This window comes from Urocampus carinirostris, chromosome 7 (genome assembly GCF_059441175.1).
Source record: "Urocampus carinirostris isolate Australia breed hairy pipefish chromosome 7, RoL_Ucar_1.0, whole genome shotgun sequence".
NCBI classification, from domain to species: domain Eukaryota; kingdom Metazoa; phylum Chordata; class Actinopteri; order Syngnathiformes; family Syngnathidae; genus Urocampus; species Urocampus carinirostris.
Window position 1 is genome coordinate 18872887 of NC_142355.1, and position 24364 is coordinate 18897250.

The 24364-nt window shown below is 38.1% G+C and overlaps 1 protein-coding gene across 1 annotated transcript; it reads right to left on the reverse strand.

Annotated features, from left to right (window-relative positions):
* Positions 1-334: 334 nt before the first annotated feature.
* On the reverse strand, positions 335-23612 carry LOC148362543 (tyrosine-protein kinase CSK-like). Its single transcript, XM_088339965.1, has 13 exons — positions 23256-23612; positions 15914-15991; positions 15701-15814; positions 14339-14463; positions 14038-14257; positions 8181-8274; positions 8048-8113; positions 7818-7917; positions 7098-7188; positions 6955-7028; positions 4039-4234; positions 3878-3964; positions 335-3732 (listed from the first exon to the last, which is right to left on the reverse strand). Exons 2-13 carry the CDS (start codon positions 15920-15922, stop codon positions 3538-3540), a joined length of 1371 nt encoding a protein of 456 aa, XP_088196091.1. The 5' UTR covers positions 15923-15991; positions 23256-23612; the 3' UTR covers positions 335-3537.
* Between the last annotated feature and the right edge of the window lie 752 nt (positions 23613-24364).

Genomic DNA, 24364 nt, shown 5'->3' on the forward strand with positions numbered 1-24364 from the left:
AACATCGGCGATTTAACTTGAAAATTGAACTTTGTTAAAGACTCGCATGTCTACAATTGACTTTGGAGCTTGAATAAGAAAATAACAGTCAAGACGAACAAGAGTATATGAAAATGTGCAGCCTGTGCTTAGCACCCTTCAATCTATGATTTGATTCAGTTCATTATCAACTTCTCTGATGGAAACAAACTGTGAAAATCCAAACAATCAAATGATCATTAAAAGACAAACAACTGAATGTAGGAATTAATAAATTCACAACCTCAGTTTTGGTCGATATGAATTATAAATGTGCCTTGAGAATTTATGTAGCTGAAGTAAAGATACATTTAAATGTTTTTATTTTTTATTAAAACAATACTGTGTCTGTTTTTAAATGCACACACGGTTCATTTAACACCAGCAGTAAGATGACAAGAAAAATACAAAAATTCACTTTCACATTGACTTTGTGTTACACAGATCATGGACATGAATATAAAATTTATGTGGGGCTTGACATTATTTCCATTTTTCTCCAGGGGGAAATGACTTTTTGTTGGGACATACCACATGTCATTCATCTTAACTCATTTACATCGAGGACTAAATGCTAAACACAGATCTTTTTTATTATCTACAAATGTTCGAACTAAAAAATATACAGGTAACGTCCAACTTATGCCCAACCGTATCAACAACCATGGCCAGCAGATGCTCTATTTTCACGCAGATGCTCATTATTACCTTCAGGTGTTAAGGTGCTTATTATATCTATGTCACTCACTTCCGGTTTCTATTTTCCTTTTCACTGTTGTTGTGACATGTCTTGATTTTCCTACGTTTTTTCCTCTTATCTCAACTCTTCCTTTTTCCCTTTTAAGTACTGTTACCTTAATTCCTTGCTAGTTTGTCTCCTTTCTCATCATGTTCCAAGCACCCCAGTCATAGTAAACTTCAGTGTACCAAACCGCTTCCTGAACTCCCCCATTACGAATACCCCCTGATAATTATTGGAATTTCGACGTTGCTCTTTGGACTTACTGGATCACGAAACCCTTCGCGTACCTATTAGATAATGTTTGTTTGCCTCTGGTGTTCTGGACACTGTTGCCTTGCTGCCTGACTTTCTGTGTACCAAACCCTATCGTAATTAAGGACGTCCATTTAACTAGTACTAACATGTGCTTCTGCACCACCCTGTGTTCGTGACACCAGCACTGCTGGACGTAGCAGCTTGGCAACACGTCTGTCAATTCTGGCAGCCAGCAGGGAAAACAATCCTCTAAACTTATGTACAGCAACAAGATACCGTCGCAGCAGCAGGTGGCCGCACTAATGGGTTTATGAATGTTTCATCGGAACTGATTTTGGTTGTACATCGGAATGTTACTTGCGCATATAACAAACTTCCTAATTTACAGTACAAAATAAGAAATTGTCATACTCACCAACATTACCGCTTTATGAGTTAGACTACCGCTTTTCTCCACTTATGAACAACTAACGATTAAAAATGTACCAGTTATTAAATTTAAAAATATATATATATATTGACTTGAGACTTGTATTTTAGTTTACGGCTGCTTTATCTTGAAATGTAACTCAGACTTTGTGTGTGAATAAACCGCTGCAATGATTACATTCCATTTCCGTTTAGGTAGCTTTACCACTTCCAGTTTTAAACAAGCAAATCCATCCATCCATCCACACATCATCTTCCGCTTATCCGGGGTCGGGTCGTGGGGGCAGCAGCCTTAAAAGGGAAGCCCAGACGTCCCTATCCACAGCCAATTCTTTCAGCTCATCCGATGAGATTCAGAGGCATTCCTAGGCCAGCCTAGAGACATAGTCTCTCCAGCGTGTCCTGGGTCGCCCTCAGGACCTCCTGCCGGTGGTACATGCCCGGAACACCCCCCGAGGGAGGCGTCCAGGAGGCATCCTTATCAGATGCCCGAGCCACCTCAACTGGCTCCTCTCAATGCGGAGGAGCAGTGGCTCTACACAGAGTCCCTCCCGGATGACTGAGCTTCTCACCTTATCTCTAAGGGAAAACCCAGACACCCTGCAGAGGAAACTCATTTCGGCCACTTATATCCGGGATCGTGTTCTTTCGGTCATAACCCAAAGTTCATGACAATAGGTGAGGGTAGGAACGTAGATCGACCGGTAGATCGAGAGCTTTGCCTTTCAGCTCAGCTCCCTCTTCACCATGACGGACCGGTACAGGGTCCGAATGACGGCAGACGCTGCACCGACCCGTCTGTCGAGCTACCGTTCCATCCTACCCTCACTCGTGAACAAGACCCCAAGATACTTGAACTCCTCAACTTGGGGCAAGATCTCATCCCCGACCCGGAGGGAGGATGCCAACCTTTTCCAGCTGCGTACCATGGTCTCGGACTTAGAGGTGCTGATCCTCATCCGGCCGCTTCACACTCAGCTGCGAATCGCTCCAGCAAGAGCTGAAGATCACAGCCTGAGGAAGCTAACAGCACCACGTCATCTGCAAAAAGCAGTGACGCAATGCTGAGGCCCCCAAACCGGACTCCACCCCCATCAAGGCTGCGCCTAGAAATTCTGTCCATTGACAGAATTTAAACAAGCAAATGTTTTTTTTTTTTTTTTAATATTCTGGAGACGGATTGTGTTTCGTGTTATAAAATCTACCACTATTTTAAAATGTTGACATGTATGAATGATTTCCTTGGATGTGGTACACTTTATGAATCCATGTCTCAGAACTGCCAAATATTGAAAATCAGTTTTTTAGAATCGATAAAGGTAAGGATTTTCAGTTGCATTTAAGAGCGACATTTCAAAGTCGAAAGTGGTTCTTGGACAATGTTAAACCACACGTAAAACCTGCTGTTACTGAAATTGTCCACAGATGGCACTAATGCACCATAAATAACCAAAGAACAGTCAACATTGTCAATACAATGTGGATTGCTTGATTTTTTTTTAGGGTGGGTTTTGTTTTCATCAAAAAAGCGAATTTTAGATTTTGCGATTAACTGGCACACTAAACTGCGGATTTTTTTTACATTGTGTACACAAGAGAAGTGATAAGTATAAATGCATGCCAAATACCCATTTAACCCTGGAAAAATTATTAATATGACTTATTTCACATAAAGACAAAGAAAATATACTGTATCATAGCAAAACCATCCTGAGACAAATCTGACTCCCAGGATATCCTGAAGGGTGTTGTAATGTTGTTTATAGCAATCACAACATTTTTGCTTTTCCTGAGTCTCAGTATCAGATAACGGAGATGCATGCATGATCAGCATGTCGCTTGATTGAAGTCTGTGAAAGAGCACCGTGAAGTTTAATATGCTTTTTGGCTCGTGGAGTCATCTTACATCATGTGGCGCGAAATGAAAAAGGTTAACAAAAAAGAAAGAAATGTCCAACAGATGAAACGTTCTTGATAAAAAGTAAGCAGAAGTCATTAGGGCTTTAAAATGAGAAAACATATCTCAACCATAATATTTAGAAAGCCATCGAATGATGAAGCCCCTCCCACAATTCAAGTTAAAACTTGTTTTTTCAGAGCAATGTGCCCATTTGCCGAAGCTGTTTTCTGATTTTTAACAGCAGCTCTTTCAAACCTCCAAAAGTTGGTCGAAAGTTGGGGTCGGAGTGCCAGCAGGTGAACATGATGTCGTAGAGAGGTTGAGGACAACCGTCCGGAGGAGGCATCCGGTATCCCCGTTCCAAAAGAGCTATCACATCCTTAGATTGCTATTCGATGGATATATAAGACAGACAGAAACAAGTTCTTCACGCAAATAAAATGGGAATAATCTGAGTTTTGTTGGTGGAGGGAATTGATAGGAGTTTTTGAGTCAGAATGTTGTTGTTCTGTTGCTGGATTTTGTATACTTACAGTTTTGGGGTAGGGCATTCGACCAAATGAGTAAATCTCCCACAGCAAAACGCCATAACTCCAAACATCTGATTTGGTGGAGAATTTCTTTGCGGCAAGAGACAACTTTCAGAATTTACAAACACAAGATAAGTTATCTTACTTTAAAAAAAAAAACACACCTTTTCTTTAAGGGCCTCTGGGGACGTCCACTTAACTGGCAACTTGTTTGTGTCCTCGGGGGAAAACAACTTCTTGGTTAAACCAAAGTCGCTGACTTTGGCAACAAGCTCCTCTGATAAGAGAACGTTACGAGCGGCGAGGTCTCGGTGGACAAAGTTGTTGGATTCCAAATACACCATGGCCTCGCAGACATGCCTGCAGAAAGAAGAGTAATTTAACAAATATTACTCATCTTGCTATATTAACGAGGGCAAAAATACATGTGGTTAATATGGCCAAACCATTAGGTCCAAATCAGTGACTGTCAGAAACCACACAGACGGAAGACCCAGACGCGTAACGCTTACACACAAGCTTTATTTTACGGGAATGGGGCAGTCATGCGCGTGAACACAAACGCCAGGGATGCGACGATCGCTGGGCGGATGAAGTTAGACAGAGAAATCAGAGGCAGACGAGATCGAGGCTGGACAGAACAGATGGGATCGATACAGGACACACGGGTAGATACCGGACGGGACAGACAGGATCGCTACCGGATACTGGGGCAAGATACCGGAGAGGGTGAGACAAACGGGATCGATACCGGATACCGAAGACTGGAGCAAGATACCAGACAGGAGGAGACAGACTAGATCGATATCGGATACTGGAGACTGGAGCAATATACCGGACAGGAGGAGACAGACGGGATCAATACCGGATACGGGAGCAAGATACCGGACAGGATGAGACAGGTGGGATCGATACCGGATACTGGATACACGAGCAGGAAACCGGACGGAGTCAAAACACAAGTCTTGCAAGTGATGAGCTTCGTTGAAGGACTGACAAGGAGTCAATGAGAGCACTGAGTTTGAATAGGAGGGAAGCCAATCAGGCAACGATCCGCAGCTGGCGCCAAACGGGCGGGGCAAAGTGAGGGCAATGGGCAACTGTGACAGTGACGTGCAATGAGGTTTGTGCCTGGTGAGGCACACTCAGATTTACAAATCAATGAACCTACTTCTTATTCATCATTTGTAGCATGGAATAAATGTTTTACAGTCTTACCTTGAAAGGAGATTCAGTATTATTTAGCGCCTACTAGTGGTTAAAGTAACCCATCCGTTCCATATTAAAATAACAGTATTATTTGAATAATACGCAAAATGACATGAGCCATAAAATAAACGTGCATTTTTTTAAATAATAGTGGGTCAAGAAATGTGTATCTATTTTATATAAGATGAGGTTCACCTAGGGGTAAAAGCCCGGCCCGCTATTCAGGTCAGGTGGAGCCCAAAATATCAATCATTACATTCAAGTTCAAGCCGGGCTTTTTTCGACGACTTTTTAAAAAAATTATTCACGCATCATAGTTCTTTGTTTCTTTCACAATGTGGAGGATCTGCGCAATGGATTTGGTCCATACTTGGTCCCACTATCGCTCTCTGTCATGAGGCAAGAGAATTTTGTGCCTCCCTCCATATCTACATACACTAAGCACTTACGTGACATAGTCAAGTCAAGTCAAGTCATATTTATTTGTATAGCCCTTAATCACAAAGATGAAAGGGCTGCACAGATCAAAGACTATTGCAAACTGTTATTACAGTTACATTATTATGACACTATCCCCTCATCTAAAACCAACACGAGGGCAAATTATACACATATTATCAACATAAAGTATAGATTATTCATATGCTATAGAGTAGAAGTGTATTTTAAGCTTAGATTTAAACATTTCCACTGAAGTTGCAGATCGAATCTCAGGGGGAAGAGCATTCCACAGCACCGGGGACTGGATGGAAATAGCTCTCGAACCTGCGGATCTCTTCTTGGCTCTTGGGATCACTAGTAGACCAGCGTTTTCAGAGCGAAGGCTCCGGACCGGAACATAGGGGGGAATTAAATCTGAAAGATATGAGGGAGCAAGTATATGCATGATTTTGTATAATACCAACGAACCTTAAAATCACATCTTAAGCTAACAGAGAGCAAATTCAGGTTAGCTAAAATCGGGGTAATGTGATCAAACTTTCTTGTCTTTGTTAAAAGCCTCGCTGCAGCATTTTGTAACAGCTGAAGGCTCTTGATTTTGGACTTTGGGAGACCGCAGAGTAGTGCATTACAATAATCGAGACGGGAAGTAACAAACGCGTGAATTATAATCTCCGCGTCTGACTGAGACAGCATAGGACGAATTTTAGCAATGTTGCGAAGATGGAAGAAAGCTGTTCTAGTAATATTCTTCACGTGTATTTGAAAGGACAGATCGGGGTCAAATATGACACCGAAATTTTTAACTGAGTCACTCTGGGTGATTTTACATTTGTCAATGTTCAGAGCAGTTTTTGAGAACATTTAGATGGACCAATAACTAGCATCTCGGTCTTTTCAGGGTTAAGGAGCAAGAGGTTGAGTGACATCCATTCTTTTATCTCAGTGAGGCAGGCCTCCAAATTTCCACAAATTAGTGTGGCAGATTCCTCCATCGGAAGATATAGTTGAGTGTCATCTGCGTAGTAATGAAAACTGATATTATACTTGCGAATAATATCACCTCATGGAAGCATGTAAATGCTGAAAAGAAGGGGGCCAAGTACTGAACCCTGCGGAACACCACAGGTAACACTAAAGGGGTCAGATGTCATTTCACCATATTTAACGTACTAGTTGTATTAATAATAATCATAATATAATGTGAAATGTGAAATTAAGGTTAAAAAAAAATCCAACAATTTTTTTAAGTTAAATTAGAGAGAACCATAAATAAACTAAATGAATACAATAATTCACTTTTTTTAATTTTATATTTTCATGGTGACAGGTGACGTACAACCTCACTGCCTCTCCTGACTAAATGTCAATAGCCTAAATACATTTGACCTGTAATACATTTGTGAACTGGGGATGTGCGATGTACGCACAGTGCAAAATTAAGAAGGGCAACACTGGAGAGTACTGTCCGTCCTCTGGAACGCAGATAGTCTACCAAGGTACCCTGAAAAAGCACAACACATATTTAAGTTACTTATCAAAGAGGCTGAAGACTGATGAGTCCAACACCGACCTTTCCCATGTACTCAGTAATAATGAGCAAACTGCCGTCGGCTTCGGAAATCACTCCGAGCAGCTTCACCAAGTTAATGTGACTTAATTTCCTTTAAGAAAAGAGAAAAGGGCAGTTTCAAGATTTTATTGCCAAACCTGGGCTAACTCATGTTTTCAATATTACAACAGTTTCCAAACCAAATGCGGGGTAACCCGATTTTTTAGGGTTTCTTATACAAGGTTCCTACAGCTAAAGCAAGTTGAATTCAAGACTTTTTAAGACTTTTTTATGCCATTTGAAATCAAATTTAAGACCAAGTTGACAATTTTTTTTAAATTAAATTTACTGTTTAACATGGTAAACTTCTCTGTCCGGAGTTGCTATGTGTATTGTGGGTAGACCTAAAATATGTGTCTTCTCTGAAAGGCCCGACTGAAACCAAATCACCGTATTGATTGTTCTGTTATTGTGGTCACGCTATGTTACCACGAAAGTAAATCGGCGAATTGTTAAAGAAAAAAAGATTAATGTTATAAAATCTTTTTAGTTCAAACAAATAAAAATCTTATTATTGTGTTCACATTTCTAAGACTTTCGGAAATTGATTTAAGACATTCTAATGAAAATTGAGGCCTTATTTGTGGAATAATGAATTCAATGCGTTTTAAGGCTTTTCAAGGATCCGTGGGAACCCTGTTAAAGGAACCCTCACTCACACTCTGCCGCCGCATTACTTACGTCATGACAGATACCTCTGCGATGAAGGCCTGTGCAGTCACACTATTTTTAAGGATCTTCACAGCAACTTCGGAATCTTTGTATTTGGCCAGCATGACTTCTGCAAACACGACTATCTCAGTTAACATTGAACAGTGTGCTCTCGTTTGAAATGAAGCGGACGATAAGTCATGCAGAAGAATGAAAGCAATGTACGTATTTGAAGTAAACAAAAGTAAATGGGAACATGCCTCCAAACTCTCCCTCTCCGATGGTCTTTAGTAGCTTGAGAGCCTTTCTGTCCATCACCCAACCTCCTGTTGGTGAAGAAGTTCACTTTGTGCAGTCTTTGTGTGAACATTCAAGCAAGCAAGTACGACTTACCGCTCACAAACTCATTTTGTGTAGCCACAGTTTCCTTCTCCAACTTTGGATTGATGAGTTGAGTGCACAACACATCTGAACTTTTTTTGTAGTGCTGTACAAACGTTGTTGATTATTGGTTAGAAGGTGTAACACAATATTAATTCCTCTAATAATTTATTCACACATAAAAACAAAACAAACATATGCATGAGTATTTAAAGGGACAGTTTGTATTATTTAGCCCATTCTAGTTGTAAAAACAACTTAATTCTGTAGAGCAGGGGTCGGCAACCTATGACACGCGTGCCAGCAGTGTCTCGCGAGGGGTTAACCAGTGGCACGCGAGCGCACGGCAAACTAATAATGATTGTATTTTTTAAAAATGCCAATTTTTATCTGAGATTTAGACATTTTCAGTTGCACGCCGTGTTTGCGGTTGCGCCCCTCCTCTTCTTCCTGTGTGAGTGCGTGTCTGCACCGCGCCTCGCAGAAGAGGAGAGATCCGTGTTTTAACCCAGCCAACGAAACACACGCGCGCGATAAATGAACAAATCATGACGGCTCCTCCAGCGAAAACATCTCATTTTTTCCAGCCAGCGTGGACAGACAAATGAGGCTTTGTGCAAAAAATGACCATGCTGTTTTGTGCATTATGCTTCAAGAGCGTTGTACCTCGCACAGCAAGTGTAACACGTCATTACGAGACGAAACATGAACATGAATTCAAGGATGAGTCCGACAAGGAGGAGACATTAAAACGCGCAGTGTCCAGGTACGGCTAACAAACGCAGACCCTGAAGTTCTTTGTCACTATTAAAACCGCCATTGCTCACTGAAAGGCAAAGCACAGAAAACCATTTACTGATGGCGAATATTTTAAAGAAGCATGTGAGTGCGTGCATGCGTGCACATGCCTTCTGCTTTGCTGCTGTTATTTCAAGTTTTGATATTTTCTGCAAAAAGATATCATTGACGAATGGTATGGTAGCTGTCCATAGCACTTGTTTTTTGATTGTAGTTCATTGTTGATGAAGAATGGTTGATTCTGGTTAATTCTTGTGGCAAAAGGTTGAAGTCATGGATGGCTACAGGGCTTTCCACTTGTTATTCACATTCATTTTTTAGTTGATTGATGAACAAGAATATGTGTATATATTGGTCAATTATACCAGTGTTTTTCAACCAGTATGCTGGGGCACACTAGTGTGCCGTGAGAACTTGTCTAGTGTGCCGCTGGAATTTGCACAATTTTATCTTTCCAAAAAATCAGACCATTATTCAGTATTTTTGCAATCATCAGATGAGGAACTGTATTAGTTATCCATATCAGTAGGTGGCAGTAGTTTTTTATATACTTTTTATGTACTAATTATTTGCTTTTGAGGTAGCACAGTACATTTAATAACTTAATTTGTTTAAAACATTATTCTTTTTTATTTTAAGAATTACTTTGTTCTTTTTATGTACTAATTATCTGTTTTGAGGTAGTACGGTGAAATATTTGACATAACTTTATTTTCAAAAAATTTTGATGGACGGTGTGCCTCGGAACATTTTTTATAAATAAAAGTGTACCTTGGTTCAAAAAGTGTTGAAAAACACTGAGTTATACGATTAAAATGTATATCCATGTTGTATATTTGGACTGGTGTAAAATTACAGCTCAGTTGGATATTAAAACAAATGTTGTGCGAGTCATTAATCTTAGTGTGGAACTCTGATTCACGAGGAAATTTGAAAGTGGCACCCCTCACCGAAAAGGTTGCTGACCCCTGCTCTAGAGGAACTACACTGCCACAAATCTATTTTCCCTTACCCTTTTCCAACCACTGACTCTGCCAACACCTCGAAAGACAAACATTGCATTCATTCACAGGAATTGAACAGACTCTCCAGCTGTATAATCCAGTTTTGAACTCCCGGACTGTTAATTTGTGATCAAAAGATTACTGATTTGCATACGTGTCACGTTTCAAGATAGAAGATTTATTTCATTGTGTGTTCGGATGAAATTCTGCCTATTATCAACAATTGTATTTATTATAATAATTATTATCAACCAATTGGAGAACGTTATTTTAAACAGCATCAAAAGGAACTCACTGGTCATAGGACCCGCCTCCAGTGACAGTGACATTATCTAGCCTTTGAGAGAGGCTCCTTTTCGCGCTCTTGTGTCACGCGCCCTTTTCTGAAAAGGGAGCTTAGAGGCGGGGGGCAGGGATTGATTGGCCTTTGCCCCCTCGGACCGTGCAAAAAATAAGGCCATGATTCAGTGCAGGCCTAGGTTTGGGGCCTTAACATCCAAGAGCCACGAGGCTTGGAGAGCCCGTGGTTGTCCTGGTTTCTGTCGTCTGGGTGGAAACAGCCTCAAGATCCTCTGCCAAACAGGATAAGAACTAGTTTTCTTCGGCTTCCTGAGAGGCCATGTGCTGCCTTCCACACAACCCTTTACCAAGGAGCCCGCTTTGTACTCAGAGGTCCACAGGAAAGGATAACCTGTCTTTGGGGGTTTGAGCAAATATTCCATGTTGGGACACTATGAAAATAATTCCTGATCATTTAAATGAGTTGATCATCTTAAAACCGCGTTAATCAGTACTGTTAACCTGTTACAAAATGTATCCCCCTCTGTCTAACACCACGAGTGCTTGAGTCAACAATTTGCTTTAATATTTTGCTTGTTTCAATTACCTTGTAAATAAAACATAGTTTTTTTAAGAATCAAGCCACGTGCATTATTCATTTGTGTGCCTGTGTTATTTTACACCTGGACTGATCAATCATTACCCATACCAATGGACTGCAAAAATTTAAAGCTAAAAATACTATATGTTTACAGTATTGCTTACTTTATGATAAATGCTAGACACAATATGAGGTTTCAAAGTGATTTGTGTGGGAAACTGTAAGCATCACCTGCTGGTCAAATCAGTCACAACCGATTAAAATTCTGAACCGAATGAATATGATTTAAATAATAATAATAATAATAATAATAATTTCCTTGTATTGTCATTCTGTGTAACAATGTACACAGAACGAAATGTCGATTGCACCTGACCCGTTGTAGCGAGCCGATGCAGCCGCAGCCAACAGAGGGCGCCGCCGACCACTTTTTAAGTCTTAGGAATGACTCGGCCGGGGCGCGAACCACCGACCTCCCAGTCTCAAAGCGGGCGCCTTACCATCTAGGCTACTGAGCTGGTAAAGCAATTTAGTCTGCAATTCATTAAAGAAAACAATATTGATTCAAACAAAAAGCAAAAATACATGAACTGTGATCCAAACACGCATTTTTAGAAATAGTCAAAGGTGAAGTAATTCACATCTGTTTTATTTAACAAAAGTGTCACCTAAAGGTAGTGGACATGATTTTTGCCATTTAGCTGCTACGGGTACCCAAAACCCTTAAAAAGGCTTGGAAAAAAAATGAAGGAGTAAAACTGTGCTTTTTTTTTTTTTTTTTTGTCACTTTGAGTCGCTGTAGTTTGTATTCTTCCTTGCACTCTTAGGCAAGGGGTCAGGAACCTACATATGACTCAGAGGTTACATTTTGCTCATTTAAATTTAATCCAAATTGTTCCAATTCTTATTTGTCATTAACAGAGTAAGGTACATACACACCCAATGTGACACTGGTAATATAAATGGTTCGGTCCAATATAAAGGGCACATTTTGCACTACAGTTTTCCAGACAAAATCTTGTTTTTCAGCGCTTTTATTTACCTGAGTGACGTTGATGATGCTTTGATGAAATTAATGAAATGAGAATAATGCCAGAGCCTGTGTCCAATATCGAACACTTATACCACTTTAAAATTCCTCTCGCAATTACTTGGAATAGTTAAAGCTCATTGTTACTTTCATTTTTTCATTTGTTTTTCAAAGGTGCAAAAAATGTCACAAAATACTGCATATGTACTCTTGAAATGAGCCACATATGGCTCGGGAGCCATAGGTTCCCGACCCCTGTACTACACTATACAGCTAGAGATATAGCTGTCCTGGTAAATACAAGTAAAACGAAACCTTTGCAAATTGGAAAAGACATATTTGAACGAAGAAGTTAGTGCTTATGTAACTTTTAGTGCATAATAATTATGAAAAACTGCTTTCTACATATTAAAAACAGGAAATGAGCAACAGCAAAAGTTATTCACAATACAGATGAAGCAAAATGAGTAGAACCCATTTTCAATTTAAACTGAATTCTGTATGTGGGATATAGAATTGTAACTATCTGAGGGGGAATAATATCACTGTCAACAAATTCATTCTCTGACTCTTTTTTCTACTTAAAGGACAAGAAATACAAAAAGTAAATACATACCAGTAAATCGATAAAATATCTAAGTAAAAAATGAAACTAAAAACGGATATTGAATTTAGTTCAGAAATGAAATACAAATCAGTAATTATAAATGATCCCCAAAACAGCAACTTAAAATAGATAATATTGCAAATGAAAGAGTGAAAAATGAGATTGAAAATATAAAAAATAAACGTGGAAAAAAATAAATAAATGTATAATAGGATAAATTCATAATTTTAAAGGCTCTGCACTCACATTTACTTTACATTATTTTCAGCGTGAAATGTGGCATGTAAAATATATATAAATGGTGTAGAAATTATTGTACGCTCATTGGTTGAATTATTGGCCAATTGGTTGGCCCATATGTAAGTCTCTTAGACTTTGCCCAAGTTTCTTAGCCTTTCTCTCAGCATCTCAGACTTTGCCTCAGTCTCTAAAACTTAGCCTGTTTGTGAGAGCCAAGAATTCACATACAGGAAATTATGAACCTTCATGTTTACAAGAACCCGTGTGATGTAATCGTGCAACAAGATAATCCGGTTACAAATTCCGATTACAATCAGGCCAAATTTCAGAACTCTTTGTGGAAGTCGTTTAGACTTATGAAAGGCAGTTTTAAAGGGTCAGTGTGTAGTATTTAATGCCTCATAGTGGAAAAAAAAATCATTAAAAAAAACATATATATATTTTATAGGCACATTTACAAATATCATGTGAACGTTAAATACTCATGGGTTGAAAATTTGCATTTATTTAGAAAAATGTGACCCTCACCCTAGAGGGCGCTGACATATTTGTCAACCATCAAACCCAAAATCCTCACAAAAGGCTGGGCAAAAAAACGAGAAGAAAAATGGTCGTGTTGGCTCATTTCAGAGTAACATAATACAGAGACACCTCACACTGACAGCATTTTCAAAATGAAATAAATGAATGTGAGTGTAGAGACTTTTTTGTGGCTTTTGAATTGTATCCATTCTAAAATGAATTTTGACATTTTATCTCGTCTTATTTCTTATTTCTTTATCTACAGGCTAAATGGCCCGGTGTTTCTGTGCTGATAGAAGATTGCCTTTTACTGCTTGGAGTGGTCGGTGGTCAAGAGCTGCAGTACTCAATTTGCCAGCCAGAAGGAGCTAGAGACCCCACAGACCACACGAAAGCAGATGTCTATCAATTTTGTTGGAATCTTCTGAGGGTGCCTTGACACAAAACCTAGCTAAAGACACTTAAGTACAACTGTGTAGATTTGAACAAAAATCTGTTTAACCGTTTCTGAGCCTATAGGGCACATACAAACACCTAACCACACACACAGACACACAAATAGGGATTTATAGAGTACCGTAGTTTAAAATTAGATTAGATTTAGATCATATGGATTAGATTTTTTTGTATTTATCAAATTATGTATTTATTGTATTAATTCAGAATTGTATTGATGTCTTTTTAGTTTGGGAGTTTTTAAGTTTCCAATGGCAGTCACTGGATGCTGAACAAAGTCTAAAGAACAAAAGCAGACAATAGCACAAGAAGAAGCTCATTCCAGGTCCTACCTCGACCAGCTGGATGAGGTTGTCAAAAAAAGATTCCTCATCAATGGTCAATTTTCCGTTGCTGTACATAATGTGGTAGTGCTCCACTTTGTGGTCGGTGCTTAAACACAGCGTGTAGTCCCCTGGGTGGTTGCTACTCTCTCTAACCAAGAACAGGCCCTTCTCAGGAGGGGAGAGCAAGCGTTCAGCCTGTGCCCTTGATATTTTGCCGTGGAACCATCTGCCATGAAAAACAATTCTATGCTTTATAATGCATCAACAAACTTTAGTTTACGGGAGCAAATGTAATAAGGGCACCCACGGCATCAGATTAAGCTGACTGCAATTTTCCGTCAATGCTGCAGGACGGCGATATTCCTCAATGCGGCTAGTGGGAACTCTTCCTTTGAATCCGGCGTCATTTTCAGCGATATACCACTCTGGATTCTGGAAGACAAAAAGTCATTCATGCAAATGTTCAAATACTGATGTGACATTCAGAGGAGGCAGGTCAGACTGTTGCATCGTGGAAATATAAAATTAAAAATATATTAATGGTTATATTATATCTTCCGTACGAAAGATTACGCTAACATGAAACGTGTAAAAATAAAAAATAAAAAATGAAAGAAAGGAATTGTGCATTGGATTTCTTACCTTTGTGGTGGCCAGCAGAAGGCGCAGGTGGACGGTGGGGTATTCCCTAGCAAGATCAGACACTCGCACACCTCCTTCATATTTGTCTATTATTTCTTTCTTAAGTGCAATAGTTGTACGCACTACTTTTCTTTTTTCACCTGTAGCAACTTTGCTGCTTGCACTGACTTTCTTCGGAGGCATATTTAGGGCCTAAAACACTTGGTACACCTATATTAAAAGCAAAAGCAAAACGAAGCACGTCCGCACGCGACAACAGTTGGTCACGAAAAGAGCGATCTACACCCGTACGCCGCTCAGCAAAGTACGCACTCACGCATTACCGGCGTTCGAACTCCGATTTTTTGACCGAACAGCGAAGCAAGAATTTCTGGAAATTTTTGGTCGGACTCCAATTTGTTCGAACTGAGAGGCGTTCGAAAACCGAGGTTCCACTGTAGCTGAATTTTCAAATTATTTTATGAATGTTATTAATACAATCAGTACAGACGCTCCCCTACCTACGACCATTCGAATTACGCAAAACGGTAGATACGAACATTTTTTTCGGGATGTCGAAAAATATCCGGACATTGGTGTAAGTTAGATTTTGTATTATGTGCACCTTTTTCCGAGTACAGGACATTACTAAAGTGCTTCTTTCCGCTGCTACGGGCATGTGGTGAGGCTGTGTGATGTCCCCCAGCATCCACCTCTGAAGAAGAATTTCGGCTTCCTCTTCCTAGGTCGTGTGTATACATACTATACTGCATCTCAAGAACACTTTGAACTTTGACGTTTTTATTGTTTGATATCTCGTGCTACTACTATTTAATCTTTTGTAATGTTTATCAACTGTGCATTTGTTAAAAACAAGCAAAACAACAATGGAATTAATTTCGAAGCTGATTTTTCTCTTGTGCTTCTCTCAGCATTGTCCCACAGGCCACATAAAGTAATGTGGTGGGCCACATTTGACACATGTGGTGTATTTGAAACCAATGAGGATACAACGGGCAAGAACACACGAAACAAAATAAAGTCTTACCTCGGTAGCCGCAACAATTGTCAATCTATCTCCTTCCCTGAAGGGGAGATGGTGCTCAAGTGAGCCTTTAAAGCTGAATTTGCCTACACAGACTGTGCCTTGGGGCCATGGAGTCTAATGGAAATCAAATACATGACTTTATTGTTAATATTATTGCCATAAGTTTAAATGCATCTGAAAAACAGACACAAATAGTTTAGGTTGTTGTTTTACCTTTGCCATGTTGAGACTTTACAAACCCCCTCACAGGTGACGTCTTCTGCCTCCAAACATTTCATCTGCTTCACACACCTAAACAAACAATCGCAAGATTGGCATTTTGTACAAGATTAAAACCCACACAGCGTCAAGTCAAGTCCAGTCATGTTTTTAGCACAAGGAGTCTCAAAGGGCTCTACACACTACAGACTAATATTACACAATCCCCTGATCTAAAACTTCCATGAGGGCAAGGAAAAACTCAAAAACCTCAACATGAGGAAAATGGAGAAACCTTGAGAAGGGACGCACATAAGGTAATCCCCCTTCCAGGATGACCAGGCTGCAATGGATGTTGCAATAACAAATAATACACAGATATTGTCGACATATAATATAGGTCCTTCATAGGCTATAGAATAGAAGTGTGTTTTAAGCCTAGATTTAAACACTCCCACTGAGGTTGCAAGGTTGCAGATCATTATAAAATGTAAAATTAAGCACACTATCATTTTATAGCGTTCAGCCCTATTGTAGGAAAGCGTCAGACAAAAAAAAGTGGCACAAATTTCTGTATGGCTATTTAACTCACCCGACGTTTACCTTAAATTAAGGTCTGGCTGCAATTTACTAAATATAAGTGAATGACTTCTTCCCATCTGCACCTCATATCAGTGTTTCTCAACCTTTCTTGAGCCAAGGTACACTTTTTTTCATCCCCAAAAAATCTTGAGGCACGCAGTCATTGAAAACCTTTCCTAGTTAATTTTCAGCACCTTGTTAATGTGTTTTTTTTAAAAGCTTCAAGTATGAAGATGCCTATATACACAGTATACACTATTCTTATCATTTGTGTTCACGGTGGCTTGGGAGGTCTATCTATCTATCTACCCTGGTCATATCCCTCGAGAGGGGTGACCGACAGCAAGACAAACATATAACAAAAACAAAGAAAAGAAAAAAGGAAAAAAGTAGCAAAAAAACAAAGAATTTGACCATGGCAAACCCATTCATTTTTGGTTATTTTTTTTCCTGGGGTTTTGGATTTTACAATATTTTTAATCTGTTTTACAAGTTGTAGAAAAATCGCAAATACAATACTTAAAAGAAGCATAAATAATCTGCCGGTGAAGCAGTTTTTAAAAAAAAAAAAAATTCTGTAAAATGTGCAAACAATAATATAAATTAGCAAAACAATGAGGACAATTTTCACTTGATCTAATTAATTTTATTTATATTTGCAGTGCAATAAATAGGTTGTACAGGTTATTTATTTTGATTAATAATTTTGGTATAATTTGGGATATCACGATATCTTTAACAAGTTTTACTATATTAAAAACAAATTCTAGAAAAATAACAAAAATACTTCTTAAAAGGAGTAAAACATATCTGCCAGAGGGGAAAACATGTTTTTCTATATTCTCACTTTGTTTTCAAATTAAAGTTTAAAAAAATCACTTAATTTGGTTAGTTTTTATTTTTATTTTTTACAGCGCGGTGCAATCTCAACAACTTCATCAAACAAAAATGTGTTCTAACTTTATAAAAGTATTCTTGGAGTTTAACTTGTTTCTTTCGAGAATAATAACAAAACTATGTTTTTTTTATGTGCGACACATAATGTCGAACTTCTGTTTTACCTGTTTGGAGTTTTTGGGGGTGGGCTTTTATTTCATTTTAAAATTAAAACTTCATTAAAAAAAAATATGATTTTAAAAATATCACAAAATATCTGCCAGTGGAACTTTTTTTTAGTAAAACACATTTAAAAATAATAACAGCAGAATTATGTGCAAGATTTTTTATTAGATTGTTTTATTATTTTCTGAAGTGAACTCTCAAACAGCAGATAATTAGTACATGAAATAAAAGAAAATACAGTAACCTGCTGCCACCCTTTGATATGAATGAATGTTACACTCACTCTGCTTATCCTTGTCCGAAAGCAAATATACTGAAAATTCGACCGGTAAAATTTAGCAATTTTCTGCGGCACACTAGAGAAGATTTCAAGGCATACTGAAAAACGCTGGCTTATAATAACTATATATGTTGGCATCAAAGGAGGGAAAAGAAAATTCATGCAACCTGCCAGGCCTTTAAAACTACAGGTTGAAAATCCTTCATACATATTATGAATAGTAAATCATGATAATTCTTTTTAATGATATTGTTAAAAATAAAAACAAGTGTGTCTAAATCGCACAGGTGAATCACTGCTAATTTTTGCTATTATAAGTTCAAACCTGCTCCTCTACAAAGCCTGGCGTCGGAAACATGTGGGAAAGAATTTTAATAGCAATTCTGGAATGTACTGTACATTAGTGCTGATAGTTCCATTACACAAACACACACACAACAAACGTGGGCGGTACATTACGGTAAAATCAATTTACTAATGCTACTTCTCATCGAGTTATGTCCTAAGACGGGCCTTCATAGTTGAAAAAATAACCGTTCAAAACATATTACTATTCAACGTCACCAGAAAAATTACCACAAAAGAAAATACTGTTTTAGACACGTCTTTTAAATAACTAAAATATTGCTGCCAGATCTACGGACTAGGTGAGATTGGGCCAAATTAGGTTTTACGCAAGACAAATGATATATATTATTAATATAATTGTATTTATAAAAATATTCGACACAATGTAAGATTTGAAAAAAATATTAGGTGAATAAATGAATCAATCAGAAATACACGAATCTATCATTCATTTGGGGAGCACTCATAATGGACATTCATATTAAGGCAGTGGCCATGAGTTTCAGACCCCTGCTTTAAGGAAATAACTTGTTTTTGGCATTGTGTGAAAAACAAAGCATGTGTTTAAGTCTCAGTACAATCAAGCAATCTATGGAAGATAATGAATGATGAGAATAGCATCTACACAGGTTATATGGTATTTCACATTAATTTCAATGGAAAAAATGCATAAGGATTCCATATGCTAATCTATGTATTGCAATGCCAATTACTTTTGCAATATGATGGAACCCCAGAATGCACCTAATTAGAAGTACTTTTAAAGCCCCAGTGTGTAATATTTGACCACTAAATGGCACTGTATAGTCTGGTACAAGCGAGGGCTAGTGATACACGGCACAGCGCTACAGCAGGATGCCGGACAAACATGGCAGCGACCTCAGTGGGGATTCCACTCTGTAAAAGAAATCTATATTTCTCTACCTATATTTTTTTTATAAAAATTAACATTACCAAGACAGTTAATGTATTTTTGCGTAGTATTAAAATCTTGTATTTTACTGAATAGAGTTTTTTTGTACCACAAGAAGGCACTAAACATTACACATTGTCCCTTTAATATACATGCAGTCTGGAAAGCATTGTTCCTGTGCTTTTGCTGTCAAAATGGTCGATCCATAACAACAAACTATTTTCTGCCAGAAAAAGTGTACAAGTCAGACTGCGAGAAGCGTGGCAGGCCAGGAATGTTGACGGTTCAAATCTGACACTCCTTTATCTGTTGACAAGACTGCGAAGTGCCCAAAATATCTTTGCAACTCACAAAAAAAACAGCTGACAATAACATTCTGTCAGTTTATGCTGTAGGCCTAATCATCATAAATTATGTTGTGCATTTTTTGCACTACTTAGTCAAAAATATCCTTCTTTTGGTCCAGTTTGATTTTATCATTACCCCTCCCAAAAATACAGATTATTTAAACAAATGGTAAATTCCAACCCTGATGAAAACTACCGAATGTTTTTTTTCTTATTCAGCTCACCATTATGTTAAATGTCTTTAGCAATCAGTGAGAACGTTTTTCTTCAATAAGCTCCTTCCATCTTGTGGTGTTGTTGGACACAAAAAGGAAGTGTGATACATGTCCATTTTAATTTGCAAATATGCATTGGCTACAAACAATGAGGATGACAATGCATGATTGTATTTGTGGTTTGTAGACATTTTTCCAAAGCCTGTTTTGCGAGTTTATCACTACATATTCACCATATGTAGCAATAAGTAGTAGGGCTTACTTTATTTCTGAAATCCAGATGTTTATTTTTCAAAAAATTATGTTTGATACACGACATTTTTTCAGACTGTACGGAATGTTGAGTAATAATCAATACCGAAACCACTGCATTAGTCCATGAAATAGCTCGTCCCTTTGCAAAGAATGACTGGTATTCCAAATAATAATAATAATAACAATTTATATATATATGGCACAGTTCTGAGGTAATGAGATTGAACCTTCCTGTGTGGAGTGCGCATGTTCTCCCCGTGCTTGCGTGGATTCTTTCGGGCACTCCGGTTTCCTCCCACATTCCAAAAACATTAATGTCAGGCTAATTGGCCGGTCCAAATTGTCCCTAGGTGTGAATGAGCGAGTGAGTTGTCTGTCTCTATGTGCCCTGCGATTGGCTGGCAACCAGTTCAGGGTGTCCCCTGCCCACTGCCCGAAGATATTGTGATTGTGTGTCTGCAACAAAAATATTACAGCAGAAATACTACACAAATACTAAACTAAATATCAGATTAAGTGCTTGAAAACAGGGACATAATATATTATTTGTCTTCATTCTGCTAAGAAAAAAAATACTATAGAAAATTGGACATAATACAAAAAATACTACTACAGTAATATGGTACAAAAATACTATCACAGAAGTAGAGTGGGACCTCGGTTATCGTGGTTAATGGGGACCAAAAGCACCCGTGATAAGTGAAAATCCGCGAAGTAGCGACACACCTCAAAAAAAAAAAAAAAAAAAAAAAAAAAACTTTTTTTTAAAAATTATTTTATTCTATTTTTATGTTTTTTTTGACCTGCAAAGCCCCGAACCCGCCAACATGGAACCACAAAGTAGCAACGCCCCTTCAGAAATGCGTAATTTTTTTTTTTTTTTATTATTTTATTCTATTATTATTATTATTTTAGACCTGCGAAGCTCTGAACCCACGAACGTGGAACCACGAAGTAGCGACGCCCCTTCAAAAATGCTTAAACAAAATATATATATATTTTTTTTAAATGAAATAATAATATATTATTTTATTTAATTATTATTATTTTTTAGGCCCGCGAAGCTCTGAACCCGCGAACGTCGAAGCGCGAAGTAGCGAGGTCCCACTGTATTACAATAGAAATACAAAAAATACAATGACGGTAATAATAGAAACACTTAAGAAATACTACAAAGAAACTAAAATGGAAATACTTCAGAAATACTTCTACAGGAACACTACAAAAAAACACTGCAGTGTACAGCCACATAAATACTACGACAGAAATACTATAAAACATACAACTACAGTAATACTACAAAGATAACATTTCAGAAATACTGCAAAAATACTATAATCAGTAATGGAACAAAAAATACAGAAATACTACAAGAATGTGACTTAAGAAATTCTACAAAAATACTGAAAAAACAAGAGTAAAACTACAAAATTAATATCGAAAGTGTTGCTAAAATATAAAGGGAATGAACCATTTCAAGGGAGAGAAGTATTTCTGACGCTGCATTGTTTAAATTTCCGTTTTATTTTGATTGAAAAAATATATATCTAACATTTTTCATCATATTGAGCCTATTCTACGTGAGCACCCCCCGAAAAATGTCTGATTACGCTATGCTAAGGAGCATCCCGCATCCTCTGATCATCTTCCTCCTTCCTTCTCACTATACCCCCTTCCCGTCTCAGCTCCAAGGGGAGCAGAGCTTTCAGCCGCTCTGCCCCCCAGTTCTGGAACTCATTGCCGCCTGACCTACAAAATTTTGCGACCCTGTCTACTTTCAAATCCGGACTCACGATACACCTCTTCAGACTTCCCTTTTCTTGACTATCTGGGTCACACACCGCCCCTTTAACTTTAGTGTGTTTTATTGGCTATTTATTACTTGTTTGTTCTACTCTTGTTTTACATTATTGCTTCGAAATACAATGTATTATTTTTTTCTTTCTTTCATTATAAAAAAAAAAAACACATTTATGATAGTGAATGTATTTTTGCTTATTATTTTAATCAATATTGTTTTTTTTGGATGAATTAAGTTTTTTTTTACCACAAGGAGGCACTAAATAATACACACTGTCCCTTTAAAAGTTAGAAAACATACAGTATTTTCATTTTTTAATGGGTAAATTGAAGGGAACAATTTTCTGCAGGACACTAGAAATTATCCCTCCCCTAGCGGGAGCGCGTGCACGTCAATCGGTCTGTGTCCACTAAAACAAAAATCTCTCTTTTTAGGACTGTAATAGCGAAGATGTCACTAAAACCATTTCGTCTCGCATTTGTTGGGAATGTAGTAGAACAGTATTGCACATTGTATATAAACCACTTAGCGAAAATGTCATTAAACCACTTGCTGGGAATGTATTAAAACGCTCATGCACATTTGAGCAAGTAGCATGTTCATTTTGACCTTTCTTCACAATATCACTTGTATTGCAAATGTTATATGAGCTATCATTACGCTTATTACGCTGAAATAAACTGTCAAATTATCAACAGATAAAACAGGAGAGAACGAACCTTGCTGTGTGGAGTTTATATGTTCTCCCTGTACTTGCGTGGGTTTCCTCCCAGATTCCAAAAACATGCATGTCAGGTTAATTGCCTGGTCCAAATTGTCCCTAGCTGTGGATGAGCGAGTTAGTTGTCTCTCCCTGTGTGCCCTGCGACTGGCTGGCAACCAGTTCAGGGTGTCCCCTGCCCACTGCCCGAAGATGGCTGGGATGGGCTCCAGCACCCCCGCGACCCTACTGTGGAGAAGCGGTGCAGATAATGACTGAATGAACGAATGAATAAAACAGGAGACGATAGTTTATGATTTCTCGTTATCATCAAATGAGACGTAACGTATAAATTGTATTCTACTCAGGGTTGGGTAGGGTTACTTTAACTGGATTACTTTCAGTTACTTTTGGATTACTCCAATACCAAATATGCTAATAAAAGACAAAAGAAACTAAATATGAATAAAATTACTAAATTTTGTGCAGGCTTGGGGAGTAATTTTCGGCGGGGAGACAATTCTCGGCACAACAGGTCGAAAAACACTCCTGTATTTATTATTACTTTTCTTTTACGGGGACACCGAATCCATTTTTTAAACCGAGTATTTCTATTATCCCACTTTACCCGTAAGTTTTTCCCCCAAAGTGAAAAAAACTGTGAAGTCACTAAATCATGGTACACAAAACTGAATTGTATAACACAATTTTGGCAATATCAAAACAAATTCAAGGCGTACAGTTGAAAAAACAATTGATAGATTAAAAAAATAAACGGGGAGTATAAAACACGTTATTGAAGGATTAAATTTGAAAACTAAAACGTTGAAGGTTCCTAAAAAAGGGACTTTTACCTGAATCCGGATTGAAGTACCTCCAGCGAGTATCCAATTGACTCAACATATACTGGTCATTTAATGCCCCTAATTCAATTCTCTTTTCGGAAGGAACCACGCATACTCGCCAGGCAATATAATTTTAAAAATCACGCACGTTGACAGAAAATAGAAGCGTCGAATAAATCCAAATGTAGAAAATGACGCGTCACAGGTGTCAGCAAAGTTCGAAAATTCACTATACGCTTAAGTGGAAAAGCAGCCAAAAGCGTACAAATACATAAAAAAAGAAAAGGATCGAACGTTAGAGGGAAAAAAGTGTAACGTAACTGGTAAAATACTTGTTAGGCGAGATTATACGTCACACAACCGTGAAATTCAGCTCTAACTTTGTTTACGCATGCGCGTCGTGTGCGGTCGCAGCACGTCAAAGTAGCCGCCATCTTGGAGTGGGAATACCAAATGGAGTGTACATGAACAGTATTACAGTTTTGCGTGGTAAACGTTTTGGAAAATGGAACTTTGCCTGATTCTAATTTCTAACTGTAAAGGAATCCGGTTTTCGCAAAAGGTTTCAACTCTGTTTGAAAAGGATAATCAATTATGTATTTTCACCTTATATCTAATTTGAGTTTATTCACGTTATTCCATTTTTATTCACACGGATTCCTTTAGAGCAGGGGATTCGAACTCATTTTAGATCGGGGACGCATGGTAGGAAAAGAAACATCCTCATGGGGGCCGGGGAAGAAAATTAAAAGGCTTTTAGGGGGCTTACAATGGAATTGTCAAGTCACTTTTAATTGTTTTGCCCTTAAAATGTCTCAACGGATTACACAAGCCACAATTACATCATCCCCTGATCTGAACCCGACTTTGTGATTGTGATTCAGGGATGTAACAGTTGATTATAAAACAATTATTGAGGGATTTCTTTCCTCGTTGTTTTTACTTCAATGAGCATTTGTCAACTGTGCATTTGTTAAACAAATGGAATTCATTTTCACCAAATGAAATGAAATTAAATGAAATAATCTGCATTTATATAGCGCTTTTCAAGTCAATGACTTCCCAAAGCGCTTTACATTTCCCAATAGCGGCCGTGATCTGTGCAGCCATGTAAGGCG